Below are 23,648 nucleotides of genomic sequence, written 5' to 3'. Positions count from 1 at the left end.
ATGACATCATAGTCATGTCTGGTAAATTTCCAACATATATTATCAACTACTATTCTATACAAAGAAAGATAACTCCAATTGAAAATTAATTGCTATTGCACAATATTGTGCAATTAGATATTTCTTGCTATTGTGCAATACTGTGCAATTGAAAATTTCTTGCTATTGCACAATACTTGATATGGAATCCTGATTTGGACCAACTTGAAAACTGGGCCCATAATCAAAAATCAAAGTACATATTTAGATAAAGCATATCAAATAAGCCCAAGAATTTAATTTTTGTTAAAATCAAACTTAGTTTAATTTTGGACCCTTTGACCGTTAATGTAAACCAATTTGAAAACGGGACCAAAAATTAAGAATCTACATACACAGTTAGATTTGGCATATCAAAGAACCCCAATTATTCAATTTTTGATGAAATCAAACAAAGTTTAATTTTGGACCCCGATTTGGACCAACTTGAAAACTGGGCCAATAATAAAAAATCTAAGTACATTTTTAGATTCAGCATATCAAAGAACCCCAAGGATTCAATTTTTGTTAAAATCAAACTAAGTTTAATTTTGGACCCTTTGGACCTTAATGTAGACCAATTTGAAAACGGGACCAAAAATTAAGAATCTACATACACAGTTAGATTCGGCATATCAAAGAACCCCAATTATTCAATTTTTGATAAAATCAAACAAAGTTTAAATCTGGACCCTTTGGGCCCTTTATTCCTAAACTGTTGGGACCAAAACTCCCAAAATCAATACCAACCTTCCTTTTATGGTCATAAACCTTGTGTTTAAATTTCATAGATTTCTATTTACTTATACTAAAGTTATGGTGCGAAAACCAAAAAAAAAAATGCTTATTTGGGTCCCTTTTTGGCCCCTAATTCCTAAACTGTTGGGACCTAAACTCCCAAAATCGATACCAACCTTCCTTTTGTGGTCATAAACATTGTGTTTAAATTTCATTGATTTCTATTTACTTAAACTAAAGTTATTGTGCGAAAACCAAGAATAATGCTTATTTGGGCCCTTTTTTGGCCCCTAATTCCTAAACTGTTGGAACCAAAACTCCCAAAATCAATCCCAACCTTTCTTTTGTGGTCATAAACCTTATGTCAAAATTTCATAGATTTCTATTTACTTAAACTAAAGTTATAGTGCGAAAACCAAGAAAATGCTTATTTGGGCCCTTTTTGGCCCCTAATTCCTAAAATGTTGGGACTAAAACTCCCAAAATCAATCCCAACCTTCCTTTTGTGGTCATAAACCTTGTGTTAAAATTTCATAGATTTCTATTCACTTTTACTAAAGTAAGAGTGCGAAAACTAAAAGTATTCGGACGACGACGCCAACGTGATAGCAATATACGACGAAAAATTTTTCAAATTTTGCGGTCGTATAAAAATATGTGACAAATATCAATTGGGCAGCACCTTTAAACATATTGTTCAAACATCAATCCATATATCCAGAAGTCACCTTAGAGTAGTCAACAATGAGTTCACATCATGCAGTCATATCACTATTTGTACTATGAAAGTAAGTTGAGAATATTTATCAGTTTTAACTTAAAATCTTAGATTAAAATCACACATGAGACTATGTAATAACTTCAAATGATGCTTCATATCAGATTATCCATACAACTTATTTACCCCACGTTATTGACAGCGGGGCCCACAGAGATGGCTCCCATCTCAATGGCATCTAGTTTTCATGATTTTTGAGAAAAATCTTGTTTAATTCATAAAATATTTCAATATGCAAAAATATTTTTATAGTTCGTTCTTATGTTGTACTGTTATACCACTGTCCCAGGTTAATTTTTATAGTTCGTTCTTATGTTGTACTGTTATACCACTGTCCCAGGTTAGGGGGAGGGTTGGGATCCTGCTAACATGTTTAACCCAGCCACATTAATTATGTATGTGTCTGTTCCAAATCAGGAGCCTGTAATTCAGTGGTTGTCGTTTGTTTATGTGTTACATATTTGTTTATCGTTCATTTTTTGACATAAATAAGGCCGTTAGTTTTCTCGTTTGAATTGTTTTACATTGTCTTATCGGGGCTTATTATAGCTGACTATGTGGTATGGGCTTTGCTCATTGTTGAAGGCCGTACAGTGACTTATAGTTGTTAATGTCGGTGTCATTTTGGTCTTTTGTGGATAGTTGTCTCATTGGCAATCATACCACATCTTCTTTTTTAAAGTTTAAATTAATGCGTTTACAACTAACATTTTTCGCAATAATAAAAACCTCGCATTAATTTCTGAGTTTACAGTACACAGCAATATGACATAAATAAGGCCGTTAGTTATGCTCCCACAATTTGATGTATTATATATACATCTGTGAAAAAAAAATCCTTTATGAAAGTGTACTTGTATTGATTTTCAGAGGAAAAATGCATAATTTGGCAATTTATCATTTTCATATTCTGCTTTTGAAATTGGCAATGTAGATGTCTCAACCTTTTCTTTAAATAAACAAATAAGAAATCTGTATATATGATGTAATCATAACAACCCATATTAGACAAAGATTGAATAGTGGGTGATCAAGAAAGAAAAATATTCCTTCAAGTAAATTGATTATAACATATTTAATAATAAAATTGTATATAAGAACAATGGTAAAACTAGATTGTCTATTTGTGTAGTAACTGCCTCTAGAACTGTTGTTATGGTTACTGCTATAAGTGTAATAAATGTCCAGGATGATTCTACTTTGCCTGAAAATAAAAAAAAATATGTCAATCCTTCATTAATGACAATTACTAAACAGATGTTGCTTTATTGCACATATTTTGGGTTTAGGATTTAAGTTAAAAATCTTAATAATAATTCAACCAATGATGGATGTTATTTGAAATATAGGATATGAATTATTAAAACTACCCATAGTTCTTTTGATTTGAAATGGCAAATTGTTAAAAAATATAATTTCAACTATTCCTTCATTTGCAAAAGTTCTAGTATATTCCTGTTCTTTCTACACTTTTGTCAAATTGAACATCAATTTTCCCTGTGAACAATCCAGACAACCTTTTCATGCTAATAAAGCATTTATATCTGCATATGCTCCCACAATTTGATGTATTATATATACATCTGTGAAAAAAAATCCTTTATGAAAGTGTACTTGTATTGATTTTCAGAGGAAAAATGCATTAGTGTTAAATCAGGACAGGTTTATTGCTATTTTTAACATAATAATCTTTATTCTCATAAACCATAAGATACAACGGTACAGAGATATACATATATATAACAATGAAAACAAACTTATTTATAATAACATCTTACACACAAACATAGACCCCGTTCACACTAGGACATTTTTATCGATTTAAACTAGACCGGTTCACTTTAGATCGGTTTAAGGGCTAATGTGAACGCATTGAATCGATCTTCAATCGGTCTAAACTAAAACACCAAAAGAGGTAGTTTAGTTTGAATCGATCTAAAGTAAACCGATCTTACTTTAGATGTGAACGCAGAGATCGGTTTAAACTAGTACGATTGAATCGAAAATAACGTATGCGCATGTATAGCGGCAAAACTATCTCAGAGGTTCGTTGTTTAACCCATATTTCTCTGTTAAAAGACCTTTAAAACAAACTGTAAACATGTTGTCTTCGCCATAGCATAGATTTGCAAAATCTGTGTCTTCTTTTCTTATGTTGATTTTTTTCTTTGCAGGAAACGCAGTATTTCCGGCGTCGTGTTGTAACTTCGTTGCTACAGTTATTGTTTTCAAAATTAAAGAAAACTGCAATAACACCAGTATCAAAATTTTAAATTGTGATTCAAGAGAAACAATAACTTTATCCAATTCTTTTTTCCAAGTGTGTGTATCAATGTATCAGCACATGAATTTGATAAATCAGTTCTATTTATACACAGTGTTTACAGTTTTACGGGCAAAAAGGTTAGATCGATTGCGTTTTTAATTGTAGTGTGAACGCAGTGGTTCATATTAGACCGATAGAGATCGATATGATTAAAGATAATGTGAACGCTAACTGGTTTTATTTAGATCGATTAAAATTAGATCGATAAAAAAAAATATGCTAGTGTGAACAGGGTCATACATACACATAGGCATACACCAACTATCGCTAAATACCCACATATATCAGTATGTACGTAACAAAATATACAAAATGGGGGTTATGTTATTGCCTAGAGAATAAATGATTTATTTATTTTGCATGTAAATCTACATAGTTTTTCTAATTTAAACTTGTTTGTACAACTCATAATTTCTTTAAATTTCAAAATATTTGGCCTTTGCCACAAATTTTTATCAATTTGTTTTTTTTCTGTCAGTTTCAAATAATTTACAGTCAACAATATAATGATATTCATCACCAATACAGTTATTATTACATTTCAAACATTTTTATTTTCCCTTTCTATACCATTCCACTGTCCTGTTTCTATAGGGAGTCTATGAATTTGGGTTCTAAACTTACACAGTGTAAAGATATCTATATCTTCCAATATATTTAAAAAAAATATTCAAACTGAAATGTTTCCTTAAATAATCTATAATTTATGGATTTTGGTGAATTTAACATAAGTGAATGCCATTCCCGTCTAAAAGGAATAAGCCAATCTGAGCTAGGAAAAAGCTGAGCTGTCCAAATATAGAAATAGCCAGTATCATCAAAAAAAAATCTTAAAAACTTTGACAGTAGACCACTTATTCCTATTAAAATTACCTATAACAGATAACTTGAAGATTGAATAATTATTCTTTGTTTAAGGAGGTTCGAGGGTACAAAAAAATCAGCAAAAATTTTAACATATTTTTTTTCATAACATGTTTTATTTATTACACTATGAGTTGTTACTTTATGATATGGCACAAAAATCAACCCAAAAAATCCATTTGTTTTGGCCCCAGATGACTTTTAAAATGTTCATTTCATTGAAAAGGCTCAAAGTTATCTCCCTTTGGTGAAAAAAATGCCATTTTTTTGCATTATAAATAAAATATCTTTTTTTTAAATTCATCTGTGACCTATATTTTTTATTATTTTTTTTCCAAGTAAGCTGCACTTAAACTACACTATTATGAAATTTAAGCGAATTCTGTAATTTAGTTCTTTTTTTATTTCGATATATCCTTTTTTTCTCCTGTTAGTTCAACAGAAAAAAAGTACCTCAACAAAAATGCATGCTTCTTTCGCAAGCAAATTGTAAGCTTAAATGAACGGTGACCCCATATTTTTATTTTTCAATTAAGTATAGGATAAAGTTTATTTAGAGAAAAAAAATAGCGAAATCCTATATTTAAAAAAAAAATGATTTAAACCTGCGAGCCCCCTTAAGGCCAACTTTTATTGGCTAAGGGAGTCAGAGAACTACATCTTTCGGCAATCCTAGTTAATAAAGAATGAAGTTGAATGCACCTGTTATGTGCAGGGAATAAACTCAATGTTGACAGGCTAGTGATACAGAAGATCAACTACTTAGACCACTCAGCCACTAAAGAGGGGCTACTATAAAGTACGAAGTTATTTCAGACAGTACATAACAAATTGAAAAAACTTTTGCATTTTCTGTGTTGGAACATTTATTAGAATGCATAGCCTTCAACATCGCAGTTAAATTTTGTACCAATTATTCTAAAAACAATAGATATAACTTGTAGATTTAAGATTATTTCATCTTCACTACGGTGCAAACTTTTTTTTGAAACTCTATCCTTCTTCTTTAAAAGTCATGCATATGATAATTCCTTCCCCTTTCATTCACTTATTAATCAAAGCCCAAATACAAAAAATCAAGACCATTGAAAGCAAATATCCTACTAATAACCTACATACTATGGATTCATTATTTTCAATCGATACCAATTTCTTGTTGATTTCATGAGTACATTGTATATGTAAACAAGGAATTTAGTTGTTTAATAAAGTGCATTTTTTCTATAGGTTGCATGCAGACTCAGGCAAAACCATGAAATCTAATATCCCATAAATACCATTGTCCTCAATCCATGAAATTTGGTATCTACAAACAAAATAAATTAATCCCGAGTATGTTTAATTCCTACTTACCAGTATACTGTAAACAATATAAAGTGACTATCTGAGATAGTAGTGAAGCTAAACTTCCTTCTACTGTTTTAGAACTACCTGTAAAATGTAATGGTAATTAACAACATGACAAGGAAATAAGATATTAAACATTGATTGAGCAAACTGCTTAAATAAGATGGCAAGTATTTTGTAGCTTACAACTGGTATGTTAAAAGAATAATTCAGATAGTGCATCTTACAAAACAAAGAAAAAGGTATGATGAGAGCAATTATTTTGCCAGTAAAAGAGTAATTAAAGTAATAAAGGAACTGTCTAGATAGTGTATTTCAAGGAACAAATGAGGCGATACAATAAGAGGGGTCTCTAATAACACTACAAAGGACCTTATAAAACTCCTTTGTGCAACATTCTGCTCATTTGTGCACAAAGGAGTTTAAAATGAGCACAAATGATCTTCTATTCTATATTTTGCAAGGAAATAATATTATTTCTGAGAAAAAACAAGAATGTGTCTCAAGTACATGGATGCCCCATCAGCACTATCATATGGTATGTTCAGTGGACCGTAAAAATGAGATAAAATTTCTAATTTGCCATTAAAATTAAAAAGATTATATCACATGTTTACTAAGTCTCAAGTTGATTAGACTTCTATTTCATCAAAAACTACCTCGACCAAAAACATCTAACCTGAAGCATGATGAATGGACGGACGGACGGACAAATGAACAGACGACGGATGCACAGACCAGAAACCATAATGCCCATAACAGTGATATTGTTGGCTTTTTTCAAAACTACCTCTACCCTTTTTTATTGGGAAAATATGTGTAATTTTCATCAAATTGGGAAATTTAGAAAAACAATTTTGACTGAAACTTCAATTTACAGAACCCCTTTCAAGAGTCAACCCTGCTTTGAAATAAGACCCTTTTTTTGTCATAAATAATACATAAATAGACCCTCAAATCTGCACATTTAGTCATTTTAGGCATGAAAAATGTATAAATGAGTGTTTTTCAGTTTGTATTCTTGCACAATTACTACTGAGACTGAACTGTTTGGGAAAAAAAGTTGTCTTTTTGGAAATAATTTTAAGCCATTTTTTTTTTCAAAGTGGGATTCTTCTCCAGGGGAAAAAGCCTTTATTCTCCATTAATTTAAGGCAAACAATATCACTGCATAAATGGGGCATAAAAATCATTTTCAGTATGTACAACTTTGGGTAATCACTGGTAAAAATTTGGAAACTGACTCTGTATGATTTTATAAGTCATATTTCAACTAAATAATTTACCTGGCCATTTAACCCTGCCTATTTTACTGCCAATGACAGAAGCCATAGCATCTCCTATACCAACTGATATTACACCAGCATACACTGAAATGTCTGAAACTATCAAGAAAAGTCAAAACTTTAAAATTTAAATTTAAGTGAAAATTACTTTTCTGAATATTAAGATATTGAAATTATTACGCTAAAAGCTTTTCTTCTGCAAAATAACTAGATGTGTACATATTAATTTCTGGATGTCCCCATTGAATAGGGTTGGAAAGTAGGATTTTTTTTATTACCTTCTTGCATTGTGTTTTTTTCTTGTGTGTATTTAAATATATTATCTGTTACCAGTATGCTTTTAGGAAGAACTTAAGTGGAAACTGAAAAGTCCTTTCTTTAATTTTTGTGCTTTTTTCACATTTCTTGATCGATGTGAGAAAAATATTTCTCCACACTAGTGAAAAATCTGTTCTTGGCAAATGATTGGTCGAAGTTTAATTATGAAGTTAAATTTTCTTAGTGTCAAGATTACAAATGAATTATGCTGTATGCATGTGAATTATTTCTTTGGTTACTTTTCAAGGAATTCTTGTGCATGTTTCTAACAATTTTATATTGTAAAACTTTATCAATTATCTACCTTGTATTCTAAAAATGAATGACATCCATAGTGGCAAAGATAATCCAAATATTAAATATATTGGAGTTAATGCTAGAGGTCCTTCATCCTGCTTATCTAGGAATAACTTATACTTTTCTTCTATTAATCTTCCAAATGGCTGCACATCCATGTGTCTTAAAGTCTGAAAAATAATCAAACAACCACACTTTTCTATTAAAGCAGTACAATTCTTCCAAAAAAAACATACAAAACACACAAGTTTAAAACGGCTACATTCTGTTTGTGCCGATCAAAAGTCAGGAGCTTGCAATTTAGTCGTTGACCTTTGTAGCTGTAAATCATATTTGTTTTGTTTTTTTTGTTTTGTTCATTAATCAGGCTGTAAATTTTCTTGTTTGAATTATTTACATCTGTCATTTTAGAGCCATTTTGATCCATTTTTGTGTCGATAGGATTCCATGCCAAGGTCCCACACTATAACATTTATTTGTGATGAACAGTTAAATCATTTATAAGATAAGAGATTCTGCAAATAACCAAAGGTTTCAAAATTGTGTTGAAGTGACATGCATACTGAAATTTTTTTTTTTTTTTTTAACTGTGAACTTAAAGAGTTTAATACATTGTATATTTTCATTATGAAAGACTTAGTTGTCTTGATGTTTTTGTGGTGAAGTGTTTCTGTTTAATTGACATATCACCACATCTCCCTTTATTCATATTTAAGTCATAATCAGTCTTTCAGCTTCAAATAAAAAGGGAAATGTATTCAAATATATATATTTTTTTTGTTTCATTTCTCTTCAAATATCTTTATGTATATTTGGCATTTGGGTACCCTTGAAAAATAAAATAATATCTTTGGTAAAGGGAGAAAACTCTAAATCAATATTGCGTTTGATCAATTCATTTGAATGACTTGTGTGATACAGGATGAAAATCATCTGTGTTACTGAGCAGGTTGAAGTATAATTTTGAAAGAAATTGACACAAATGTTCCTGAGAAATTACTTTTAGAGTTATATCCCTTAACCAAGATCCTACACCTTAAACTAACTTAAAATAGATTATTTTTGGGGTAAAATAAATATTTGTTTCCTTTAATTCTTTTACTTACCTCTATGACACACATAACACAGAAAGCGAGCAGAGATGCTGTAGTTAGGAATGTAGGGTCTAACAATAAACCTGGAATGTAAACTGCTACTATAATGACATGGAAAAACTTTCTTGTTGCCGTGGAAACAGATGTCTGCTTACTATGTAGCAACATGTACATCACCGTGATTGCTGTCAATAAACCATACCAGGTCACAAGGTAAAACTACAACAGAAATATACATTTGGTTTCAATAAAGCTAGACATCAGCTGTACTTGACAGTTACAATGAAGAAATAATTACGCCATAAGCAACAGCTAATATGCATGTTTTTTTTCCTTGGTAAGAGATTTATAATACTTTAAGCATTGCGTTTAAAGTAGCCACTATTTATACAGAGCAGAACATAAATATATATTGAACAAAAGACAATCAGTATAAAAAGGTCAAACAAAAAATTAAAATTATAGTTATAAATTTTTTAATTTTCAAAATGTGATTTTGGACAAAACATAGCAATACTGTAAATTCTGAAATTATTGTGAAAAATGCGACAGGGTTAGAATCACAATAATTCAAACTCGCATTTTGAAATTTTTAATATGAATTAAACAGGATTTTTCTCAATATGGCAAAAATTAAATTAGCATTTCAGTCTAAAATTACAAAATCGCATTAATAAATGCACACAATACTTTGTGAATTTACAGCACTCTACTGTGTAACTGTTTTTCAATACAGATAATTATCAGTTGACTGTAATAATCTGAGCAGAAATTTACAACATTCTTTATTTAACAATTTAAATTAGGGATATCAACTTAGTGAAGATTTACTATTATAATCGAGTACCTGTTGCATTTACCGAGCTATACTCCAGTATTCCCTCAGTTAAACATTTACAAAATTGAAAAACAAACATCCATTTTATGTATTGTAAATCTTTGATCTTTGTCTTAAAAACATGAAACCCTCAAACAATTTTACGTAGGACTAGATAATATTCCAAGGAATTTCATACCATAATTATTAGCTCATTTACTGTGTGTACTAATTATGCATACAGGCAAGTAATCAAGTAATCAAGTAATTATCAACAAAGGAGTGATGATTATAACTTATTTTAAAATGCCTTTTATCATTTTCTGAGGGTCGACACAGGGTGCAATGAATTTGGTATTATTGGGGACCGACATAAACTAAACATGTAAGCTTTGTAAAATTGCTCTCGTTCATAGTCTACCTTGGTTTTGAGAAATTTTAAAAGACAATCCAACGCAATCTTTCTAATTGTATTTTTTATTTTTTATTAAATTTGATTGATAATAAATTTCATTAGGACTTCTCATTAAAATATTTTTGGTTTTGTTTAAGCTTAAGAAAGCAACAACTTTCTATCAGGAAACCTATTTCTTGATTATTATTTTGGTATCCAATACTCGGTATAATAAAAAAAATGTGTGTGATGCTCAAATAAATATTTACCTATTGTGTATCAAATCTATATAATGCAGTTCTTTAAATAATTAACCGAAAGTATATGAAATACACAATTTCATTGCTCCAAAAAAAAAACATAAAAACTAACACTTTTGATATAATATTATGCCAGGGAAATTATAAAAACTTCTTTACTAATTGTTACCCACCTTTAAAAGATAAGGGTAATTTTTACAATGTCTATTGAAAGAGAACTGACTGAATTACATACTCTGATTAAATTCCCAGAGAAATACTCCACCAGGATAACTATAGGGTTTTGTCTTGGTAAACCAAATATAAGAAAGACTCCAATGACTAAGCTGTAAACTATGTAAAATTTCAACTTGGATGTGTATTCTCTGATCAAATGTAGTAATACTGAGGCTAGAAAAACTCCTAGTATGGCAAGCTGAAAAATAAATAATAATTATGATATATATATAATACCATGAGTGTATAATAAATTTTGGTTGGGGTTTGTGTTGCTCAGTATTTTGTTTTCTATGTTGTGTATTGTGTACTATTGGTCCATTTTTTTTTCTTTTTTAGCTACGGCGTTGTCAGATTATTTTTGAATTATGAGTTTGAATATACCTCTGGTATCTTTCGCCTCTCTTGAATACAAAAAAAAGATACAAAGCAAACAAGAGTGCACACACTAAAATGTCTCGCCTTCTTTACTAATCATTGATATTATGTTGATAGTCCTAAATGTAAAGCTTTATTACACTGTCACGTAAACCTAACATTAATCAAGAAAACTAAACATTGACCAATGAACCATAAAAATGAGGTATGGGCAGATGAACCATGCCAGGCAGACATGTACAGGTAACAATTCTTCCATACAACAAATAAAGTTGACCTGTTGCTTATAGTTTAAGAAAAACAGACAAAAACACAAAAACTTAACACTGTTCAATGAACCATGAAAATGAGGTCAAGGTCAAATAAAACCTGCGAGACTGACATAAAGATCATAAAATATTTCCATATACCAAATATAGTTGACCTATGGCATATAGTAAAACTCAAAAACTTAACTTTGACCACTGAACCATGAAAATGAGGTTAAGGTCAGATGACACCTGCCAACTAGACATCTACACCTTAAAATCATTCCATATACCAAATATAGTAGACGTATTGCATACAGGTTAAGAAAAACAGACCAAAATGCAAAAACTTAACACTGATTAATGAACAGTGAAAATGAGGTCAAGATCAAATAAAACCTGAGCCACTGATATATAGATCATAAAATATTTCCATACACCAAATATAATTGACCTATAGCACATAGTATTAGAAAAAAAGACCAAAACTCAAAAACTTAACTATAACCACTGAACCATGAAAATGGGGAACAGGTCAGTTGACACCTGCCAGTTGGACATGTACACCTTACAGTCCTTCCATACACCGAATATACTAGACCTATTGCTTATAGTATCCAAGATATGGACTTGACCACCAAAACTTAACCTTGTTCACTGATCCATGAAATGAGGTCGAGGTCAAGTGAAGACTGTCTGACGGGCATGAGGACCTTGCAAGGTACGCACATACCACAAATAGTTATCCTTTTACTTATAATAAGAGAGAATTTAACATTACAAAAAATCTTAACTTTTTTTTCAAGTAGTCACTGAACCATGAAAATGAGGTCAAGGATATTGGACATGTGACTGACGGAAACTTTGTAACATGAGGCATCTATATACAAAGTATGAAGCATCCAGGTCTTCCACCTTCTAAAATATAAAGCTTTTTTAAGAAGTTAGCTAACGCCGCGGCCATAGCCGCCGCCGGATCACTATCCCTATGTCGAGGTTTCTGCGACAAAAGTCGCAGGCTTGACAAAAACTATTATTCACTGAACATGTTGGATTTCATTTTCATTTTTGTATGTAATTTCTTTTATTTCCATGTATTTTTTAACATTTCACTGTTCCATATCCATCCACCCATAACATATATTTACCCCTGGACATGTTTACTCACCATGGCTATCTTTATCATGGCATGATCTGACACTGAATTTATCTCTTCTTCATTTTCCTGTAAATAAAACAACATTTTTACTAATTGGTAAACTGAAAACTCTCATACTCAGTTTTATGATGTATATCAAAGCAGGGCTTTTACTTTTTTTTTTAAAGAAACACATGTTTTTAAGAATACAACTTCAGTTCAGCCAATTTGCTACAAGAAACATAGAAGTTGTAAATATAGACTGTCTATACACATTCCTTATGTGGATGATCAGAATAACGTGACACAGGCTTTCTATTGTTAACATATATCAAAATTATAGTGTTATAAAGGGTAGTTTACTCACATATTTGATGATACTGATTTTAAGTATTTTACTATATAAATGTCAATTTAAAAATAAATAAATCTAAAAGTATACAAAATTATAGTACAGTGCCTCATAAAATTTCATACATTTTTAACAGTGGATTTTAGTATTTTATCTGTATTATTCTATATCATGATTAGATATAAGATGTGGTATGAGTGCTAATGAGACAACCCTCCATCCAAGTCACAATTTTAAAAAGTAAACCATTATAGGTCAAAGTACAATCTTCAACACAGAACCTTGGCTCACATTGAACAGCAAGCTATAAAGGGCCATACAAATAAAAATAAAAGTGTAAAACCATTCAACCTAGAAAACCAACGTTCTAAATGATGCATGCTCTGTGATTATAGATTGAGGTGTTGTTTCAGATTTATTGTTAGTTTTAAATATCTAACATCGTACAGAGAATATCAAGTCATTCATGTTTGATTAGGCCACTTTTTTTTTATTAGTTGGTTTACGGGATTCTTCTTAAAAAAGGAAGGGTAGGAGGTCGAAAAAAAAATAAAATTAAAAATAATGAAAAAGTTTACGGTAGGAGGTCGAAAAAAAATTAAAAATAAAAATTGGAATTAATATTGTTTTTTTTTTAACCAAAAATGGAGAGAAACAAACAATGACATTACTCTATATAATAGTATTATACTACATTGTAACCATGTATGCAGATCGTTTCATAATTTGGTATTAATTCTTGCTGTTAAAGTGTTTTATAATTTAAATTAAATGTGTTACAAGGAGTTCAATGTCAATGTAGATTGATGAAAGCAGATATATATATATATGTCCCTGATGAAAGGGAAGTGTCTTTTCCAATGCATTTCTCTTTGTTCTGTGTATTTATTTATCAAATTTAGATCAGGGAGTGACAAAATTCCTCATAACACAATACAATCTAATTGAGGAAATACCATATGCGCTCTGCATGTCATATGCCTTCATATGTGGTACATGAAAACATGTCCTTTTCAGGCTTTGTATGCTATTTTACACTGCTAAGTATTAGCGTCCTGTGATTGTCACTTTTTATAAATGTCGAAGTGATTTTAATTGTCAGGCATTCTATGACAGTAATACATGTTCTGATTTTGTGTTGGGATCTTGTTCACCATATCCCATCTCTGTTCCATTAAATCTTAATGGGTACCGTGGGATGGTATTTAGGTATTTATATAATAAGGCCAATTAATCAGACACCCATCCCTGGCAGCAAGTTAAAAGATCCTTCCCTTTAGTGACGTCTGCCAAGGCTATTTAAAAACAAATCTGGGATGCCAGGAAGCCTTGTGTAACCCGAGAGCACGAATTTCATTACAAAATTGCTTGTCTCCACAGGGACTCGAACCCGGTACCTCTGTGTTACAAGGCAGCGCGCTAACCGACTGAGCTAAAGAAGTACTTCCTTAGCTCAACCGCTTACGGCTGACTAAGTATCTACTAAGTTTTTCTAAGGGAAGCAATCCCGTCACACTTGCCAGACGTCATAATTATTTGGACTAGTACCTCATATGTGTAATGGAACTAAAATAGCCCCTTTCGACGGGTTTCAGACTTTCTGATCAATTCACTTGAACCAAAGTTGACCCGCCGTCAACCTCACTGACTGTCTGAAACGGTGGTCCGACCTTTTAAACCAAAATTCCCAAACGATCTTAAAAATAATTTTCATTTTTATTATTCATGACTGTGATGTTCATTTTGTTCAACCGCTAGATTTACACCGAAAATCTCCAACAATTAATGTGTAAATCTAAGTAAGTATTGTAAAATCGTATCTGGTCCTCCATTTTCAACTGGTTCCTTTTCACCGCATAAATCATGATGAAACGTTGACTGAACAGGGAACCGCCTTTCAACTGGTTCCTTTTCACCACATTAGATCATGATGAAACGTTGACTGAACAGGGAACCGCAAAGGATTTTCGAATCCACTCCGAGGGTATTCCGACTGGAAGAAGAAAGACCGATCTTTTTTTATCATGTTTTTATTTTTATTTGTACTTCTTCAAACAGAAAAGGGTCGGCGGAATTAAAAAAAAATCTTCAAAATCGTTTTTATTTTTATTTTAAAATTGTGAAAAACAAGGTCAGCGGATCCGTAAACCAACAAATAAAAAAAAAGTGGCCTTACCTGAAGAATACTAGTTCTAAATAAGAATTTGTTGACAATAAGTAATGTAGACTGTAATACTATGATGCTTTCTCCATATGAAAATGACATTGGAAACTTCTGTGGCAATTTTGACAAAGCAGAGTAAAACATAATGCTGTTGAATACACATAATTGAATACTACTCGAACCTGAAATGAATAGACAAAAATACCATTTATTCCTAGTATTGAAGAATAACTCTTTTGTAATTTTAAAATACTACATAATTTTTAAACAAGTTTATAACAAACAAAGCATTCTGTAAGTTCTTCAAAAGTTAATGTAAAAGCAAATGATATCTAAAATCGAATGATTAGCAAAGTGAGTTTAACTGGTCAATTTAATAATGGCCGGAATGAGGGACAGACAATTTTCTGCATAAAAGTATATACATGTATACTGTGAATATACTTGTTGACCATATATAGGTTGAAATGTTAATCAATGAATCAAAACCAATAACATTTTAAATTGAAAAATAGCTTTCTGTGTTTATTTCATAATTTGGCATTTTAGATAGGCTCTAAATAAGAAAATATAATATTGATTGTCTCTCAGAGTTTACCTACTTTACTTGCAGGCCAATAGATAAGTTTGATCTATAGCTTGTGTACACTCACCTTGTTGCTTAAAGATTTCTTTCAACCACAATAACAATAATGCACCTGCAATCTGTGAAGCATTTGAAGGGTTGTAGTGCACTAATGTCAAGGTCAAAGTTAACAAAACAAACAACAGACTACTATCTATTTTGTCATCTGTAATACAAAAAATATATTCATTAAATGTTTTTTTAAAGAGAAAAAAAACTCTGAAAAAACATGCATTTTTGAATGATTTTTGTTAATTATAAAACTCAGTGGTGTATTTTTGTTGTAACTAGATGTGTCAAAGCGACACCAATGACTCCGTCCCAAAAAGTTGAAAAATCTGCAATTTCAATAACACATGTGGACACAAACATGATGGTGGTCTCACATATCAAAAATCAGCTCAAAATCAGGAGGGGTATAGAAAAAAATCTGTGTAACTATGATTTTCAATAATTTATCAAAGTCCAAAGCCTGTAATTTCTGCAAAAATAAGCGAAGCGGAACAAAACTTATACTTGATCTGTAACTCATCATTGTTAACTCACATATCAAAAATCAGCCCAATATCTGAAGGAGTTTAGAAAAAAAGTCTGTATAACTGTGAATTTCAACAATTTCTCAAAGTCCAAAGTCTGTAATTTCGGCAAAAATTAGTGGAGCGGAACGAAACTTTAACTTGATCTGTAACTCATCATGGTTAACTCACATACCAAAAATCAGCCCAATACTTGAAAGCGTTTACAAAAAAAATCTGTATAATGGTTTGTTGCGGAATGACAGAATGACGGAATTTCGGAATATCAGAATTACGTAATATGGGAATTACGGAATTTCGGACAAGGGTAAAACTATATGGCACTGACAACTTCATTGCAGGGCCATAAAAATCAAGTGATGCACTATCATTTTAATGCACTATAATTTTCTATTTGAAGATTTCATTTCTGGTTGTAGAAAATTAGAATACAATCAAACCTCAATCAGTAGAAGTCACAAGGACCTAATATAATTATTTAATTTATTCAACAATTACCTGTTTTAGTGATAAAATTCCCCAGAACACAAATGGTTGGTATCAAGAAAGAACTCCACAGTCCTTGACTGTTAATAGACCTAGTTAAACAGAAAATGTAATCATGAGGGCAAACAGGGAAAGACAAAGATTGATAAAATGTGGATGCACAATAATAGATTAAAAGATTACAAGTAATACATTTCAGGTATATATCAATTATTTGTATAACAGAGGAAATTTCTCACACTAACAGAGCTCCAGAAATGAATTCACAAATTGGGGTTTTTACCCACCATATTTTTTAGATAATTGGGTGATAAAGTTTTTTAATTGCAATATCAATTCCAACTCACCCCTCAAGCAAATATCAAATTGGGTTTTTTACCACCAAGCTCCTTAATGTATTGTTTTTTTTTCATCAACACAATATTGAATATGAAGGCATGTTATAATCACATTATATCAGACACATATAATATAATGTATTATATGTCTCTGATTATATCAACCAAGATGTTTTTCCATCTTTAATAAGTTTCTTTCTTTGTATATGGAGCTAGCTGTTTTATTTGGTTTATTTACTGACGAGCAATTGTAGGTTTAATTTGTGTCCCGTTTTAAACAGTCTGCCAGTTTTGTTTTTTCTCACAACTTATATAAACTCCAGCTGGTGTCACTAGTTGGACAGTAACTAATTACCTTTCTAGATCCCATGATCACCCTACAGAAGTCAGTTCAGTTGGGGTATGTGTGGCTAAGTGTTTATATTTTTATGTAATATATTTGAAATTTAGGTGCTGCAAGAAAGTTTTGCCAGATCTATTTTTTAATAAAAATAATAAGTAGTTCCAAGATTTAAGATATACCCCAAAACCTTGACCAGGTTTATAGGGTGGTTTAATGAGACCACATTCAACTTAAATTTACAAATAATTCTGCAAACATCAAATAAATAAATGACAATGTTATACTGCACTTGCCAATAAGACAACTACATGTATCTTAAGCATACAGAACAATTAGACCAAAAACAAAAAAGTGGCAAGCTGCATTGAGGTAAAAATGGATATATATATGTATTCACCATCATCAACCTGGGACTATTATACTACTATAGTATAATAGTCCCAGCATCAACTAAAATGAAAAAAAAAATAATATATAAACTAAAAGTATACTTGAATATTTTTGTTTAAATCAATTTACATAAATCTGGGTTAAGTTGTCCCTTTTTAGAACCTTGGGTTTCCGATGCTTTCCAACTACATATCATGTCATAATTGATTTGGACCTTCACTTTTTCCAACTGATTTCGTTTTTGACGAAACCCTGTGTTTATCCTTCTAGCAATGCTCTCGTTAAGGTATGCAAACACGCCTGTGTGTTCAATGGATGCGTCCTAAAAACACTAGCTGATTCTTGTTATCATCATAACTTTCCCTCAGCTATCAAAAATAAGCTGAAAACATGCTTCTATTCAATATTTTACAGGACATTTTCTTTCGTTTTAATTCATTGCATGTTATGATAAATCCCAAGCAATTTTAAAAAATATGACAACATGACACACACTTAATTGGATAAACGCAGAGAAGATCGAAATGTTTTTGAAATGTTTTCATAACTCAAGCCTTCAATGTAGATATTTGTTATTTTTACCATCAAAATTTTAAATAAAATTTGCTGAATATCTTGTTGGTGTAAATAAAGCTGCAGTAAACACAGCAGTTTTAGCAGAAATGGGTATGTTACCTACTGCTATTGATTCTGTAAAGGCTTCTGTTGGCTATTGGTGCCATTTGATGAATGCAAAAAAAGACAGTTATGCTTCAAATGCTTAAAATGTAGTTTGAATTTAAATAATGGTTTTCCAGTCAAATTAAAAAATGTTCTTTCAAAAATAGGGTTCAATCATGTATGGGAAAATCAAAATACTTTCTTCAAAAAATGCCTTATTAATGCTGCAGGTAAAAAAAAATAGCTGAAACATATACAGATTTCTGGAAAGACAGTCTTTTTAAAGACCAAAATAACCCTAATGGAAACAAACTAAGAACAGAAAAGTAAAACAAAAAAATACACACAAATTAGAATTTTTTTTATTAATAGATTTGGATCGATACATTGTATGGAACGGCAATTGCAGTATGAAAATGCACTTTTTCACCTGTAATGACCACGGAGCTAGATCGGTTGAAAACCCAAAACTAATTTGACTAATTTATGCATGATGGAAATTTAGGCGACAGCAATACATTGGAGTGACCTCAAGGTCATCCTCTGTAAAAGTTAAAACAGTTCTAGAATTTTGATAAATTGAAGTGCAGTATATTTACAAGCATTAAAAGTAAAACCTATATACAACAAATGTTTGCTTGCATGGATTATTTAATTGAAGGATATTTTATTTCCACCTATATACAACAAATGTTTGCTTGCATGGATTATTTAATGGAAGGATATTTTATTTCCAAATTGACAGTTTTATTTCAACTTTTCTCAAAGTTTGTTCTTATCTGTTTATCTCAAATAGCCTTTTTTTTTTTTTTAGTTTCAGCATTACTTGAAGAACAAATACCTAAAAGTTTCAAATTTGGAAATTTGAGTAGTCTACTTGTTTTGGTCTATTTTTTCTGTTTGTGACATATACCTGTAAATACCTTCTGTTTTCTTGACTGGATTAACATGGAATAGTGGTGCTGCCTGATGGAGTAGGATCATCAGGAAAGAACAGGCTAGGTAACCTGAAAGGATCAAGAGATGTGCAACTTCAGGAAAACTTTAGGCACTTTGTTGACTATTCTTAAGCACATTTCCTTCAACAAACCTCTAAAGACTTGCTTAATGTTCTGTCATTCAAATTCAATTATTAAATATAAAAGAAACAATATGGGCTCAAGATTTCTTAAGCTCAAAGCTTGTGATTAACTGACAATGCAATTTCAGATTGTCATTTTTATAAATCTTGATGAATAACTTACTTGTTTTGAGAATATTTTTTTTTATCGTGATACACTAATTCTCTATTGACAAAGTTGTTGTTTATTTTACATGTAAATATGTAACAAAATAAACAATTCTCATCTCTGGTAAGGAGTTGTCTGACTCTCATTGGCAATTGTACCACATCTTCTTATTTTCATATATGTTTGTGTTTGTATGTGAATAAGAATAGTTTGGTGGTATATTTGTTGTAGTAAGTTATTGGTAAATATTTTTCTCACTTAATATCAAACATACAAGTTATAGTTATACCTAACACAGCTACCTCTGTTTCTGTATCTGATTTGGTATACAAGTAAAATAAGACTGTTCCCATTCCTCCTGTGACAATACTAGTTTCCATCATCTGTTGGGGGTCCATCTTTATACTACCTATTACTTTTAAGTTCAAACATCAAAGGATCTGAAAAACTATGAAATAAACAATATTTTTAATATGCTACTTACCATAAACCAAAATGCCAAGACATTTTCACTGCAGACATGGCAGAAAAGAATCATAATTGTTTTTTAGAAAATTAAACAACACACACATGAATTTGAATGACATGAATGATAAGGATAATTAATTATATCTAATTTTACAGTTAAATGTTTGAGGTCTTCAATTTACTTGTGTGCAACATTTTGTTGAATGTTGGTTGCATAATGCCCAGTGGCAAATATTTCATGCATATTCAGGACAATAGTCTGCTCATATAAATTTGTAGTAAAAAATAATTGTTCTTGTCATAAATATGCATGAAATTCATTATTTATTGTCACTTATGTTTTTATTCATGGAAAAAAAACAACCTTATCATGATTATTCAATGTAGACAATAACTGTACATTTTTAAGATACTAAATTCATTTTAGCTCTGTTGCAATTAATGAGTCTATATTGTTGCCCTGTTGTGAGAGCAACAGAATGAGAAGGTACAAAAATGTACATACAGTAATTGTACTGATTCAAGTGTTCATTGTGATTGTATTTGGTGCTTAAAAACTTTTAGCACTTGCACTTAGAAAGTTGTATCTAAATAATTTGTAAATTAACAGAGTAGCTAGCCCTTTATTTAGACACCCTATACTTTGCATCATTCCTGTACCTTTATAAGAGTACCATCAGACTTAGAATTCCATTGGAGCTACCATTAGAAAGGATAATAAATGTCCCATATATATATATTGCAGTTGCAATGTTGCACTGATCTTATCATAAATCTATTCTAGTTGGTGATCTCTATTCACTGTAAGACCAAAAAAAATAATACATATTTCTGCTAACCTTAGTGTACTTACCTTAAATTTTAGTGCCTACCCTAAGACTTTTTATGCATTTTTTGAACAAGCACTGGTAAATTCAGACTGATTTCTTAGTAGTAACCAGCTAAAAAATGTTTGAAAAATGAAGGTATACAGAAACGTGTCGCTCGATGGCTGGGGTCTCGTTTTGCCTTTCTGAGATGAATAGCTGCCAACCGTAGCTCTTAGGTCCTTATGTTATTTTTCACTATTTGCGTCTATGGTCTGCAAATAGTGAACAAATAACATAAGAACCTAAGATTCTGCAGCTATGTCCCTTAGTCCAAATAATTAGGACGTCTTGGAAGGCTGTTTTAAATTTTTGCTTTGACGCCTTCCTGTCAATGTAAGGCGTCAAAGAAAAAAATATCATAGCCTTTCAAGATGTCATAATTATTCGAACTACTATCAGTCTATGTCCCTGTGGGATGAAAAAGTCAAAAATAGCAGAAAAGTGAGTCAATTCAACAGTTAATTTCATTTTAAATGTAAAATTGCGTTTTTAACGTTTTTTACCAAATGATATCGTTTTTTAACTTTTAAGTCTTCTGCATTAATAACTTAGGACATAGTTTTGGTACTAGGCCGAGTCAGAAGCTACGCCTACGGGATGATCTGATTATCTTCAATTGTTTGGGTTGAGTTAGCCCTACATTTACTTTGGTGATAATTAGTATTTCTGTATTTACCTGGAATTTGCTGAGTAGAAAGACAGACAGTGTATTTTATTGGGAGGATTATGTGTAGTTTATATGCTCTCATTTTTATCCGTCTTTATTTATCGAGATAACCCATGTGTACCTCATTTCTCTTAGTCGATGCAGTGTTTGAAAAGACAATAAATTTAGAACCAAAACGGCAATACACACGTTACAAATTACGCGTTTAACTATAGTAACGTTGATACAAACAAAACGAAAACTTTATAAATATTAAAACCAACTTTCATTACACTAGATATTTATGAGATAATTGAACTTATTTTTTTTGCTAAGCAATACAATTTAAAAATAAGAATAAAATATACAACCAAAACTGAACAATGCGTCAAGACGATTATTCAATTGTGAGTTTGAACCAGCAAAATCCGTGTACACAATATCGAAGGCACTGTTATACAAATAAAAAAAAATGAGGAAGAAAAATAGAATTTAACAAAAACAAACTATCTATCTTATTAAAAGCGAAAAATAAACAACAAAACAAAACAAAAACAAAAACATCGTGATAATTTGACAGAAAAAAACTCTGAACATACGGACACCCTTTAGTTGACGGTTGAAATAAACATTGACATTGGAGATTAAACAAACAACAATCAAAAACCAACCACAAAAATTAAATAAATTATAACAACGTTAGATTTGAGCAAAATATGTAAAAAAAAAAATAATTCCAGTGCGCCATGCAGTTTTGCTCACTTTAGTATTAAGTTTTTATGAAATTGAGTACAATCCGGTGACTATTTGTCATGAAAGGAATGTGTTTGAGCCAAAAAAAAACCTTGCTGATCATTTTCGTTGAACAGAGTTTCTGGCCGTTATCATGAAAAGTGGCAGAACTTTTCATTCATATGGATAAACATTTAAATGTAGCAACAAAAAACCCAAAGAGTCGACATGCTGAAAATAACTGCGCTAAATCATTTGAAGAGTGTGTCTAACTGATAGTGTTTGCAGTTTACAGTTTCCCACTTTTTTCATATGCATTTCAAGATGTAAGAAAAAGCTGTCTCATTTATTTAAGAGTATTGAAAGGAGGGATCGGAGGGGTCCTGGTCCCGAAATCCCGGGCTTAAAAACATGAAATCCTGAGGTCCCGAATTTAAAAAAAATTAAATCCCGACATCCCGAAATTCGAAAAAAGAAATCCCGGATCCCGAAAGGGTCAATACCGCTTGAAATCCCGAGCTTGAAAACACCCGATCCCGACGTCCCGAAAAAGGTCCTGCCCCTCTTAAAATTTGATAATGAGCTATAAACGTGGTTTTGGGTAAATGTCTGTGAGACCATATATTTGTATTTATATTAAAAAAAACAACAACATATTTATCAGACATTAACTTCTATAAGGATCTAACTAAGGATTTGACCTTTCATGATCAAAATTTGGTCGCGGCTTTACCCTTTTTTAAATCTGTTTTGCCAAAATAGAAAGCCTTTTATAGCAGACATATAAACATTATGTATGGGATTTTCTCATAGTAGAATGCCGTACGGTTGTATAATAATTATTGCTTATATCAACTTCATTTGAACTTTGATGGATAGTTGTCTCATTGACAACCATACCACATCTTCTTATTTTTATAGTATTTTAATCTCGAAATTCGGAACACATTTTTCCTTTTAACACCTTTTACACAAAATAGAAAGCAATAATTTTTGCTATGAAGACAAATTATATATTGCAGTTCTTGCGCCAGTGTTTGAAATTTTTTAAACGGAAATTATGAATATATAAATATAAGTACTAGTAAAAATTTTTGCTCTGCCTTGGTTTTTCTGAGAGACCAAAATAAGACTAAATAAGATTTGTTGTACAGTATTTGTATCTTCAAAAGTATGTCCCTTTTCTCGATTTTATTTGTTCAATAAACGGGTTTTCATTACTTTATATTTATGTAGATGTTTTGATAAATCCAATTTTTTTTTACTGCGTTTCTGTACTGTTATGTATTATCA

The 23,648-nt window shown here is 31.1% G+C and overlaps 1 protein-coding gene across 3 annotated transcripts; it reads right to left on the bottom strand.

The window, feature by feature from the left end:
• Positions 1 to 2,590: 2,590 nt before the first annotated feature.
• Positions 2,591 to 21,801, bottom strand: LOC143072939 (dolichol kinase-like). 3 transcript variants are annotated; one of them, XM_076248113.1, is made up of 13 exons: positions 21,654 to 21,801; positions 19,930 to 20,088; positions 19,325 to 19,418; positions 16,693 to 16,772; positions 15,687 to 15,824; positions 15,046 to 15,215; positions 12,548 to 12,604; positions 10,773 to 10,952; positions 9,079 to 9,285; positions 7,980 to 8,142; positions 7,358 to 7,456; positions 6,078 to 6,155; positions 2,591 to 2,738 (listed from the first exon to the last, which is right to left on the bottom strand). In XM_076248113.1, exons 2-13 carry the CDS (start codon positions 20,036 to 20,038, stop codon positions 2,599 to 2,601), a joined length of 1,515 nt encoding a protein of 504 aa, XP_076104228.1. In that variant the 5' UTR covers positions 20,039 to 20,088; positions 21,654 to 21,801; the 3' UTR covers positions 2,591 to 2,598. The 3 variants fall into 3 exon arrangements, with proteins under 3 accessions (XP_076104228.1, XP_076104229.1, XP_076104230.1); XM_076248114.1 differs by lacking the exon at positions 21,654 to 21,801 and adding an exon at positions 21,481 to 21,582; XM_076248115.1 differs by lacking the exon at positions 16,693 to 16,772 and having other exon boundaries at positions 19,335 to 19,418.
• Between the last annotated feature and the right edge of the window lie 1,847 nt (positions 21,802 to 23,648).

Source organism: Mytilus galloprovincialis, chromosome 4 (genome assembly GCF_965363235.1).
Source record: "Mytilus galloprovincialis chromosome 4, xbMytGall1.hap1.1, whole genome shotgun sequence".
Lineage (NCBI taxonomy): Eukaryota > Metazoa > Mollusca > Bivalvia > Mytilida > Mytilidae > Mytilus > Mytilus galloprovincialis.
The sequence above is the reverse complement of the archived record's forward strand: the minus strand, read 5'-3'. Positions and strand labels throughout refer to the sequence as shown.

Bases quoted from the DNA above. Each gene is read 5' to 3' on its own strand.
- LOC143072939 (XM_076248113.1), bottom strand. From the start codon at position 20,038: ATGGACCCCCAACAGATGATGGAAACTAGTATTGTCACAGGAGGAATG. The intron at 16,773-19,324 runs GTATATGTCACA...CTGTTTAACTAG, and splicing joins AAAACAGAAGGTATTTACAG to GTCTATTAACAGTCAAGGAC. The intron at 10,953-12,547 runs GTGAGTAAACAT...TTTATTTTTCAG, and splicing joins CCATGATAAAGATAGCCATG to CTTGCCATACTAGGAGTTTT.